At 41.5% G+C, this 13103-nt stretch overlaps 1 protein-coding gene across 1 annotated transcript in view; it reads left to right on the top strand.

The window, feature by feature from the left end:
* The window catches only part of LOC137374542 (importin subunit alpha-5), an 80437-nt gene extending 72836 nt beyond the window's left edge, over positions 1–7601 (top strand). The window contains exons 9-12 of the mRNA XM_068040800.1: positions 255–418; positions 6300–6378; positions 7053–7178; positions 7470–7601. Of these exons, the coding sequence (XP_067896901.1) occupies positions 255–418; positions 6300–6378; positions 7053–7178; positions 7470–7601 (501 nt within the window). The remainder of the gene's footprint in view (positions 1–254; positions 419–6299; positions 6379–7052; positions 7179–7469) is intronic.
* The last annotated feature ends 5502 nt before the right edge of the window (positions 7602–13103 follow it).

A 13103-nucleotide genomic window follows, 5' to 3' on the forward strand; every position in this document is an offset into this window, starting at 1 on the left:
TTTAAAATTAGCTAGGAAGCAGAGATAGATTTGTGTGTGTGTGCATTGCACACTATCCCTGAAACAGTTTTGTTTATCCTTTACCATAGTTTTCTGATGGGTAAATGACACAGATATAAATTTATGTAATCTTTCAGTAGAAATTTGCATTTTTGTTGAGCCTCTGAAATGGGATTGTCAGCATAGGCAACTCTGTTTTACCCAGGAGCATACAAGTAAGCCATAAATTATATTCTATTCTGTTTCTTTCTCAGGTATCTCCCTGTCTCAGTGTTGTGTCCTGGCTGCTGTTCCTCAATGACATAGATGTTCTGGCTGATGCCTGTTGGGCATTGTCATATTTATCAGATGGGCCCAATGATAAAATCCAAGCAGTAATAGACTCGGGAGTTTGCAGGAGATTAGTGGAACTATTAATGCAAGTTACTTTCTAAATATTTTAATTACTTGGTGGATGGCTAAGAATGTATTCCTTTATGCCTGTATTTTACATAGTCATACTGCTTTTGTGATAATTTTGAACTGCTAAATAGATTAAAAACACTTCAATTTTCATGGGGATGCAGATATACATTTGTTGTAGAAACCTGTTTCCTTCCAATTTCTCTCTTTACCTTTCCTGAAGGTGATGGCTTTGCTGGATTACAGTTCAGCAGACACTCGTGGCCCTCTCATAGTGACTGCTTTCCGTGTCTGAGCCTGAATGCAGTGAAGTTTGGCAGATTGTTTGACCATAGGGCTTAATACAAGTCAAATACAAGTGCTGCACTTAGGCTGTTCGTATGATCTAAAAAATAAAATATGGACTTAAAATCAAACACTTCACTTCAGCCCCATATCAAAGTGGCTAGATTCTCGTGTCTAAAGTTGCTCCTTTATTGATGGCAACAAACTACTAAGTAACAAAAACCTTGCATTTATGTAGTGTTTTGGTACAGCTTAGTACAACAAAAGAAAACAATTTGCATTCAACGAATTAGTTTTTTAAAGTGCAATTAATTTGGTTGTGAGTAAATGCAACAGCTAATTTAGAACATTACAGCGCAGTACAGGCCCTTCGGCCCTCGATGTTGCGCCGACCTGTGAAACCATCTGACCTACACTATTCCATTTTCATCCATATGTCTATCCAATGACCACTTAAATGCCCTTAAAGTTGGCGAGTCTACTACTGTTGCAGGCAGGGCGTTCCACTAAAGAAACTACCTCTAACATCTGTCCTATATCTATCACCCCTCAACTTAAAGCTATGTTCCATCGTGTTTGCCATCACCATCCGAGGAAAAAGACTCTCACTATCCACCCTATCTAACCCTCTGATTATCTTATATGTCTCTATTAAGTCACCTCTCCTCCTTCTCTCCAACGAAAACAACCTCAAGTCCCTCAGCCTTTCCTCGTAAGACCTTCCCTCCATACCAGGCAACATCCTAGTAAATCTCCTCTGCACCCTTTCCAAAGCTTCCACATCCTTCCTATAATGCGGTGACCAGAACTGCATGCAATACTCCAGGTGCGGTCTCACCAGAGTTTTGTACAGCTGCAGCATGACCTCGTGGCTCCGAAACTCGATCCCCCTACTAATAAAAGCTAACACACCATATGCCTTCTTAACAGCCCTATTAACCTGGGTAGCAACTTTCAGGGATTAATGTACCTGGACACCAAGATCTCTCTGTTCATCTACACTACCAAGAATTTTCCCATTAGCCCAGTACTCTGCATTCCTGTTACTCCTTCCAAAGTGAATCACCTCACACTTTTCCGCATTAAACTCCATTTGCCATCTCTCAGCCCAGCTCTGCAGCCTATCTATGTCCCTCTGTACCCTACAACATCCTTCGGCACTATCCACAACTCCACCGACCTTCGTGTCATCCGCAAATTTACTAACTCACCCTTCTACACCCTCATCCAGGTCATTTATAAAAATGACAAACAGCAGTGGCCCCAAAACAGATCCTTGCGGTACACCACTAGTAACTAAACTCCAGGATGAACATTTGCCATCAACCACCACCCTCTGTCTTCTTTCAGCTAGCCAATTTCTGATCCAAAGCTCTAAATCACCTTCAACCCCATACTTCCGTATTTTCTGCAATAGCCTACCGTGGGGAACCTTATCAAATGCCTTACTGAAATCCATATACACCACATCCACTGCTTTACCCTCATCCACCTGTTTGGTCACCTTCTCAAAAAACTCAATAAGGTTTGTGAGGCACGACCTACCCTTCACAAAACCGTGCTGACTATCGCTAATGAACTTATTCTTTTCAAGATGATTATAAATCCTATCTCTTATAACCTTTTCCAACATTTTACCCACAACCGAAGTAAGGCTCACAGGTCTATAATTACCAGGGCTGTCTCTACTCCCCTTCTTGAACAAGGGGGCAACATTTGCTATCCTCCAGTCTTCCGGCACTATTCCTGTCGACAATGACGACATAAAGATCAAGGACAAAGGCTCTGCAATCTCCTCCCTGGCTTCCCAGAGAATCCTAGGATAAATCCCAACTGGCTTAGGGGACTTATCTATTTTCACACTTTCCAAAATTGCTAACACCTCCTCCTTGTGAACCTCAATCCCATCTAGCCTAGTAGTCTGAATCTCAGTATTCTCCTCGACAACATTTTCTTTCTCTACTGTAAATACTGACGAAAAATATTCATTTAACGCTTCCCCTATCTCCTCTGATTCCACACACAACTTCCCACTACTATCCTTGATTGGCCCTAATCTAACTCTAGTCATTATTTTATTCCTGATATACCTATAGAAAGCCTTAGGGTTTTCCCTGATCCTATCCGCCAATGACTTCTCGTGTGCTCTCCTTGCTCTTCTTAGCTCTCCCTTTAGATCCTTCCTGGCTAGTTTGTAACTCTCAAGCGCCCTAACTGAGCCTTCACGTCTCATCCTAACATAAGCCTCCTCCTTCCTCTTGACAAGCGCTTCAACTTCTTTAGTAAACCACGGCTCCCTCGCTCGACAACTTCCTCCCTGCCTGACAGGTACATACTTATCAAGGACACGCAGTAGCTGCTCCTTGAATAAGCTCCACATTTCGATTGTTCCCATCCCCTGCAGTTTCCTTCCCCATCCTACGCATCCTAAATCTTGCCTAATCGCATCATAATTTCTTTTCCCCCAGCTATAATTCTTGCCCTGCGCTATATACCTGTCCCTGCCCATCGCTAAGGTAAACCTAACCGAATTGTAATCACTATCACCAAAGTGCTCACCTACATCTAAATCTAACACCTGGCCGGGTTTATTACCCAGTACCAAATCCAATGTGGCATCGCCCCTGGTTGGCCTGTCTACATACTGTGTCAGAAAACCTTCCTGCACACACTGGACAAAAACTGACCCATCTAAAGTACTCGAACTATAGTATTTCCAGTCAATATTTGGAAAGTTAAAGTCCCCCATAACAACTACCCTGTTACTCTCGCCCCTGTCGAGAATCATCTTCGCTATCCTTTCCTCTACATCTCTGGAACTATTCGGAGGTCTATAGAAGACTCCCAACAGGGTGACCTCTCCTCTCCTGTTCCTAACCTCGGCCCATACTACCTCAGTAGACGAGTCCTCAAATGTCCTTTCTGCCGCTGTAATACTCTCCTTGATTAACAATGCCACACCCCCTCCCTCTTTTACCATCTTCTCTGTTCTTACTGAAACATCTAAATCCCGGAACCTGCAACATCCATTTCTGCCCCTGCTCTACCCATGTCTCCGAAATGGCCACTACATCGAGATCCCAGGTACCAACCCATGCTGCAAGCTCACCCACCTTATTCCGGATGCTCCTGGCGTTGAAGTAGACACACTTTAAACCAAGTTCTTGCTTGCCAGTGCCCTCTTGCGTCCTTGTAACCTTATCCCTGACCTCACTACTCTCAACATCCTGTACACTGGCACTACAATTTAGGTTCCCATTCCCCTGCTGAATTAGTTTAAACCCCCCCCCCCCCGAAGAGCACTAGCAAATCTCCCCCCCCCAGGATATTGGTACCCCTTGCACACAGCAAGGTGTTACAAATAATAATGAGATTAATGACCAGTTAATTTGAATTTAATAATGATGGTTGAGGGAGGAATGTTGGCTGGATACTGGGAGAACTCCCTGCTTTTCTTTACGGACTTTTATGTTCACCTGAACCACTGGAACAGACAGAAGGGGCCTCGGTTTATCCGAAAAACAGCAACTTCAATCCAGTCCTCCCTGTGTACTCAAGTTCTGGAGTGAGGCTTGAACCCACATCATTCTTGAAGTGTTTCAATTGATCCAAGGTGCCAGTTTGGAAATCTAAATACTCAGTTATTTTATGGAAAGTGAAGATTAACTAGGCCTCAATCATAAGGTGCTTTTATCTCCAACAGTAAATAATTTGGACGTTGGACTAGACATGAAAGCAATAGTAGGATACAATTTTTTCTCTGCAGTATTATCATATGCACAATAGTATTGGAAACCCACACTGACTCTTCCAAGTAATAAATGAGCAAAAGCAAAGGATGAGAATTGGGCTGTTGATGCTCATATCAGTTCATCCCAACAACAAACTGCATTTTGAATGCCTCCAGACAGATTATTCCAAATGTCCATCACCCTTTGTGCATTTTGATTTTTCTAAAATCCACATTTTACTAATTTTAAATGGCGTCCTGTTATTATACCTTGCCATCAAATAGATTTCCGGGTTTACTTTATCTGTACTATTTAATATTGTAATTGAAGACCCCAAGCCTTTTCTAATTGCAGAACTTAAACTATATTAACATTTGTGGGGGGTTTTCCCCAAAACTTATAATTTGTACTTGCATCAGAATAGTTTCCACAAGCAGACCGAGTTTCCTTTGAACTAAAACATGCATCTTTATGGATGTCATGGCATTAACAATTATGCCATCATTATTGGTATAATCTACTGGAGATCGTATGCCTACCATACTCTTCTGTCTCTGGAAGTCAGTAGACACCACCTTGTTGAAACCATATGTGCAGGCTGCAATACAAGATTTCTTTCTAGTAAGATAACACACCAAGGCAAAGCAAGAAATTATAAGTACAATACTTAAAACGTTAATATACTTCAACTTAAAACTCCATGGGCTTAAATAGCCTTTAAGAAAGTATTTTACATCATGCATTGTGTGACTAGACTTCAGAACGAAACAGTGATTTGCATGGATGACATAGTTTGTCAACTGCATGGGGTCAAGATGTCAATTTAGAACTGAACTAGAGAGTTTCAGTCAAAAGCTCTCTTAGATATAGCTGGTAATCAACTAGGATCAAGGACACATTGGAGCATACCATTTAATGGCATGATAAACAGATGTTTTTATGTCATCTGTTTATCGAGGACCTGTTGATGTTCAAGCATCCGAGACAAACCTTCTATGTCCTGACTAATATATAGACCAAAACAACTTGGCCTGTCTCGCAGACAACTGGGCCCCAGTCCCTATTTTGAAATCTGGTCAAGAAAGGTAGCCCCATTCTAACTCTCCCTATTTTAAAAAATAAATCAGACTGCAGATATATGGAATAAATAAAACAATCTCCCTACTTTACACATCACTTCTCACCACCCCTGTGGTGAAGACACTGATGGTTTTCTTACATAAATTACACAACATGGGATGTGGACATTGCCAATGTCCTGTTTGCATTTTGGATAATCTGCTTTGCACAACCAGGCCTTGCCTGCCTTGCAACATTTTGCAAGGATGCTGCCATCTGCTGTTTGTCTGTTTGACTGCTTTCCTGTTGAAGCAACCCCCCTACTCAAAAACTTGTTCTTCAGCTGATGTGATTCCCTGCATTCTCGACTTCAGTAGGCAAGATAAACAACCCAAACTCAATATTTGGACAATGAGTCACTGTGTTCCTCCTGAGTGACTAGAAAATAATCATAATTATTTTTCTTTCATTTATTGCACCACTTTTTTATCCTGCAGAGTTCCAACCTCATTCCTAACCACTCTTTTACTGTTATAATATTGAAAATATGTTCCAATACTGTGCTTCTATCCATTTCTAGTACCCAATTTACATGCCTAATACCATTTAAATTTGTTCCAACATTTTCCTATACTCCTTTTCCTCAGCGGTGCACCCTTCAGAAAAGCCAGTAGCAACTTTCCACAAACATGATACAAATAGAATTTTGGTGCACTAGAAAACAGTTTGACGTCCAGTCAGTGTCTCAATGTGTAAGCAGAACTTTTGCTCTAAAGGTTTTTTTTAAAAAAAGTAATTTTCCTCCATGCGCTTTTCTGACAGGCACTGTGACTATAAAGTGATCTCACCAGCCTTGCGTGCAGTAGGAAACATTGTAACAGGCGATGATATACAGACTCAGGTAAGTAGGGGAAGGTGAAATGAGCAAACTTTGATGGAGAAGCATGTCATAGGGATAGTTCAGGTGTGTAAACGGGTAACAGCAGTATGAGGGATGGTGCAATCATATGAAGGAATAGTGCTTATTTGATTTTTATGTAATTGATAAAAATCCTTGTGTAGAAAGACATCTCAGAACTTCGCAAGGTGGATAAATAGGGTGACGGGTTTGGAAGAGGACAAAAGCATGTTGAGAAAAGGGGGGGGCGTTGGAAGCAGAGGAAGTTATGGAGGCAAGAACGTAGTGGCTTAGAGTAGCTGCTGGTAGTGGTGGAGAGAATGGGAAAGGAGAACTAAATGAGAAGCAGAGGATACATGTGGGGACTCCTTGGTTAAATTCTGAAATATCCAGAAGATTTAATGGACTGCCAATGCGCTTGAGCCAAGCTTTACAGTACTAGGCTGAAGTTATATTTCACCCATTGCAAAGCCCAAGTGGTGTGAAAATGGCCTCCTGTGCAAAAATCTCCAATCACTAGGCTCTAGCATGCTTCGGATTGAGTTTGAGATCCAATTCTTAAATTTACTGCCACTGTTAATGTTCATGCACACCTAAAACCAATTCATTGTCTCAAAAGTGGCATTGTAAATGTATATTTAATTATTTGATCTCTTCCTCGTTTTTGTTTTCCTCAGGTAATTTTAAATTGCTCTGCTTTGCAGAGTTTATTGCACTTATTGAGCAGCGCAAAAGAATCAATCAAAAAGGAAGCATGTTGGACCATCTCCAATATTACAGCAGGCAACAGAGCACAGATACAGGTATGCTTCAGTTTGCAGCTGATGTATTAATTACTAAACTGCAAATTTTTCTTTGGTACAAGCAGTACTTGATAGCATGATTTTACTTTCCTAGATCTATAGTTTATGTCCTGGTGTCCACTGTAGACCATGGTAGAGTTTAGCCAGCTACTAGGGCATTATTTAAATGATAGCACCCTGGTGCTTAAAGTGTTGGATTTCCATCGTAGAGCAAAGTTCATAGTTTTGATGATTCCTTCTTGTATGGTATAACTTAAAAACATTTTTAAGCATTGTCTATAATATTTACAGGCTGTGATAGATGCCGACACCTTTCCCGTTCTAATAACTATTCTACAGACGGCAGAATTCCGGACAAGGAAAGAAGCTGCTTGGGCCATTACCAATGCAACATCTGGTGGAACTCCTGAACAGATCAAGTAAGACTTTTCTCTGCATCGAATCTTTGGTTTCGATCATGAAAAGGCACACAATCTAATATTTAAATATGATCTGCTCTTTAAATGTTTTCCATAGATTCTCTAGGCCATCTGCCCAAATTTTACATGTTCCACTCTTCTAGTGGTTTTCTCCATTTGGCACAGGATTGTCACTCCTGTCTTTCTTATGCCTTTCCCTCCATATCATCTGCCTATTTCCAGTTTGTTCCTCATACTACTGCTGGGGAAAGCCTCTTTTCCTCAGATACAGACTTCACTTTCAGCTCTGCTGCTCAGGAGGTCCTTGTGCTTCTAAGGCTCAATTATAAGTGGACTGCAGAGTCAACTGTTGGATCAACATGGCTGCAAGATGACCGGCTGGGACCTGAATATTCAAGGGTACATGACATTTCAAACAGATAGGAAACTAGGAAAAGGTGGAGAGGTTGCTCTGTTAATTAAGGATGACAATAGTACAATAGAGAGGGGTGACCTTTGATTCTACATCTTGATTTTTAGAACTATGTGTGTAGAGCTAAGAAATAGTTAATGTAGGAAATCACTTGTGGGAGTAGTTTATAGGGCCTCTAACAGTAACCACACTGTAGGAAGCGATACACAGGAAGAAATAATGGGGGCTTGTGAGAAAGGTACGGTGATAATTATGGGTAATTTTAATCCACAGATCGATTGGACGAATCAGATTGGCAGAGGTAGCCTAGAAGATGAGTTCATGGAGTGTTTTTGGGACAGTTTCTTAAAGCAGCAAGTTCTAGAGCCAACCAAGAGCAGGCTACTCTGGATCTGGTAATGTGTAATGAGACAGGATTAATTGATGACCTCATAGTAAAGGCGCCCCAATGTAGCAGTGATCACAACATGATTGAATTTCGCATTCACTTTGAGGGTGAGAAGAGTGGATCTAAGACTAGTGTTTTAAATTTAAATAAGGGTAATGTTGAGGGTTTGAAGACAGAGTTGGCTAAAGTTAACAGGAAAATTAGGTCAAGGAATAGGTCAGTGGAGATGCAGTGGCAGCCATTTAAGGAGATATTTCACAACACTCAGCAAAGATACATTCCAGTGAGAAAGAAAGACTCTAGAGGAAGGACGCATCATCCATAGCTAACGAAGGAAATTAAAGGTAGTATCAAATTGAAAGAAAAAGCGTACAATTCAGCAAAGAGTGGTGGTAGGTCAAAAGATTGGACAGAATGTAAAAAACAGCGAAGAGTGACTATAAGAATAATGAGCGAGGAATTACAGTGCAAGAAAAAGCTAGCTAGAAATATTAAAAACTGAGAGTTTCTACAGGTATTTAAAAGAAAAAGAGTAAGCAAAGTGAGTGGTCCTCTAGAGTGAGAGTCTGGGGAGTGAATGGAAAATAAGGAAATGGCGGAGGAATTGAACAGATTTTTTGCATCGGTCTCACTATAGAGGATACATATAACATCCCAGAAATAATTGTGAATCAAGAGTTGAAAGGGAGGGAGGAACCTAAAACAATTACCATCATCAAGGAAAGGGTATTGAGAAAATTATTAGAACTAAAAGCTGACAAGTCCCCAGGTCCTGATGGACTTCATCTTAGGGTTTTCAAAGAAGTGGCCGCTGAGATAGCAGATGCATTGGTTTTAATTTTCCAAAAATTCCCTAGATTCTGGAAAGGTCCCATCAAATTGGAAAATAGCGAATATAACTCCGCTGTTCAAGAAAGCAGGAAACTACAGGCCGGTTAGCTTAACATCTGTCATAAGGAAAATGCTGGAATCTATTATTAAGGAGGTTCTATCAGGTCATTTAGAAAATCTCAATGTAGTCAGGCAGAGTCAACATGGTTTTGTGAAAGGGAAATAGTATTTGACTAATTTATTAGAGTTCTTTGAGGAAGTAACAAGCAACATGGATAAAGTGAAACCTGTGGATGTGGTGTACTTGAATTTCCAGAAGACATTTGAAAAGGTATCACATCAAAGGTCACTCAACAAAATAAGAGCCCATGGTATAGTGAGGTGACATATTAGCATGGATAGAGGATTAGTTAGCTAGCAGGAAACAGAGTAGGCATAAATGGGTCATTTTCAGGTTGGCAAGCTCTAACGAATAAAGTGCCAAAGGGATCAGTGCTGGGACTTCAACTATTTACAGTCTATATCAATGACTTGGATGAAGGGACAGATATATGGTTGTTAAATTTGCTGATGACAAAGATAGGGTAGAGTAAGTTGTGAGGATGACATGAGTCTGAAAAGGGATATAGATTGGTTAAGTAAGTGGGCAAAGAGTATAATGAAGAGTAAAGAGTAAAAGTGGCAGATGGAATATAATGTGGGAAGGTGTGAGCTTGTCCACTTTGGCTGGAACAATAGAAAAGCAACATATTATTTAAATGAAGAGAGATTGCAGAACTCTGAGATGCAGAGGGATCTGGGTGTCCTTGTACACAAAACACAAGTTAGTATGCAGGTACAGCAAGTGATTAAGAAGGCAAATGTAATGTTGTAGTTTATTGCAAGGGGAATGGAATATAAAAGTGGAGATGTTTTGCTACAGTTGTACAGGGCATTGGTGAGACCATATCTAGAGTATTGTGTAGAGTTTTGGTCTCCTTACTTAAATGGCGCACTGACACGGAACACAAAAGTCCGAGTGTATCAGGCCTGTGTCCTCAGTACCTTGCTCTATGGCAGCGAGGCCTGGACAACGTATGTCAGCCAAGAGCGACGTCTCAATTCATTCCATCTTCGCTGCCTCCGGAGAATACTTGGCATCAGGTGGCAGGACCGTATCTCCAACACAGAAGTCCTCGAGGCGGCCAACATCCGCAGCTTATATACACTACTGAGTCAGCGGCGCTTGAGATGGCTTGGCCATGTGAGCCGCATGGAAGATGGCAGGATTCCCAAAGACACATTGTACAGCGAGCTCGCCACTGGTATCAGACCCACCGGCCGTCCATGTCTCCGCTTTAAAGACGTCTGCAAACGTGACGTGAAATCCTGTGACATTGATCACAAGTCGTAGGAGTCAGTTGCCAGCATCTGCCAGAGCTGGCGGGCAGCCATAAAGGCGGGGCTAAAGTGTGGCGAGTCGAAGAGACTTAGTAGTTGGCAGGAAAAAAGACAGAGGCGCAAGGGGAGAGCCAACTGTGTAACAGCCCCGACAAACAAATTTCTCTGCAGCACCTGTGGAAGAGCCTGTCACTCTAGAATTGGCCTTTATAGCCACTCCAGGCACTGCTTCACAAACCACTGACCACCTCCAGGCGCTTATCCATTGTCTCTCGAGATAAGGAGGCCAAAGAAGGACTTAAAGGATATAATTGCATTGGAAGCAGTTCAGAGAAGGTTCACTTGACTGATTCTTGGAATGAAGGGGTTATCTTATGAAGAAAGGTTGGACAGGTTGGGTCTTTATTGATTGGCATTTAGATGGCTGAAAGGTGATCTTATTGAAACACAAGATCCTGAGTGGCCTTGACAGGTGGATTTTGAAAGGAAGTTGCCCCTTGTGGGAGAGGCTAAAGTTAGGGTCACTTTTTAAAAATAAGGGGCCTCCCATTTAGGACAGAGATGAGGAGAAATGTTTTTCTCTGAGGGTCGTGAGTCTGTGGAACTCTCTTCCCCAGAGAGCGGTGGAGGCAGGGTCATTGAATGTTCTTAAGGCAGAGGTAGACAAATACTTGAGAAACAAGGGAGTAAAAGGATATCGGGGGTAGGCAGGAAAGTAGAGTTGAGTCCACAAACAGATCAGCCCTGATCTTATCGAATGGTGGAGCAGGCTCGAGTGGCCAAATGGCCTACTCCTCCTCCTGCCTCTAGTTCATATGTTTGTATTTTGACCCCAGACAAAAATTGTGACTAGGCGGCCTGCTTTCACTCCGAACTTTTGTCAATGCCTCACCTAGGTCCAGAATCTAAAGATTTATGAGAGGGAGAGAGGGACGAACATGATTCCCTTTGCTACACATTTCATCCCCTTTGGTTGAGAGAAACAGCAGGTACATTCCATTTGTATACTCCACGTCCATGGTCCATACCCGTTGGAGTTTAGAAGAACGAGAGGTGGTGATAAACGTAACATACAAGATCCTGAGGGGACTTGATGAAGTGGATACCGAGAGGACGTTTCCTCTTATGGGGGAGACTAGAACTAGGGGACACATTTTATACAGGTCTATCATAACCTCCCTGCTCTTATGTTCTGTGCCTTGGCTAATGAAGGCAAGTATCCCGTATGCCTTCCTAACCACCTTTATCTACCTGTGCTGCTGTCTTCAGTGATCTATGGACAAGTACACCAAGGTCCCTCTGACTCTCTGTATTTCCTAGGGTCCTACCATCCATTGTATATTCCCTTGCCTTGTTAGTCCTACCAAAGTGCATCACCTCACACTTCTCAGGATTAAATTCCATCTGCTACTGCTCCGCCCATCTTACCAGCCCAACGATATCGTCCTGTAATCTAAGGCTTTCCTCCTCACTATTTACGACACCACCAATTTTTGTGTCAGATACATTTATACTTTGTTCAGGGGCTGTACCTGTAAGTTACTTTTGTTATATGACTCGGAATTGGCTATATGAATTCCATCATTGCACAATGTCCACCTAAATGCATTTTCATTGTTGAAACTCTGAGATTGTGTGCATTCCTCCAACTCTAGCCTTTTGTCTATCCTTTACTTACTTCACCCCACTGATGGTAGCCATGCCTTCAGCTCTTAAGGCCCTGTACTCTGGAATTCCCTCACTAAATCTCTCCGCCTCGCCATCTCTCTCCTTTAGGCCCTCCTTAAAACCTCCTGCTTCGACCAAGCTTTTAATCCTCTATCCTAATATTGTCTCTTTTTTTTTTTCACTCTTACTTTTTGTCCAGTTATGCACCTGTAAAATACCTTGTGACATTTTGCTAAGTTAAACATACTATACAAATGCAATAATTATAAATCACTTTTGTGAATTTGTATTTGTCTGATTTGTTGTAATTCTCTATGATTTATAATAACCTGATTTTTGTAAATGTATTTCATATGTTGAATCTTTTGGTCCATGTGTAATATTTCTGCCTACCTGAATAGACAAAATAGATAGTGAAAGTTCAATTTAAATTGCAGTATGCAGTTTACCTCAGTTGGAATTATTGTTAAACCCTGGATCTACATATTCTGTGCAGAAGTAGAAAACAAAAGGATGTAGATGTTGGATTGCAGTGGACTTCGCCCGCTTACGGAAACTCAACAGGATGTTGCACAAAAAGTGCAGAGTACTCTACATAACATTGCTGTCAACAAGTCTGTGTCTTGTGGAGACTTGACACTGCAAAATGAGCGTATAGCTGTTGGAAGAATTTAAGTGTGATGTACCGTAGCCCTGGATCAGTAAATCATTAACCTATACTGAATTTGTAACTCCATTTTCTGTGCATCAGTCTGACATTAAGATTTGATTGTGTCCTTTTCTATAATCATCAGATTTATAGTGGAGTTGGGCTGCATTAAACCATA

Source organism: Heterodontus francisci, chromosome 10, assembly GCF_036365525.1.
Source record: "Heterodontus francisci isolate sHetFra1 chromosome 10, sHetFra1.hap1, whole genome shotgun sequence".
Taxonomy (NCBI): domain Eukaryota; kingdom Metazoa; phylum Chordata; class Chondrichthyes; order Heterodontiformes; family Heterodontidae; genus Heterodontus; species Heterodontus francisci.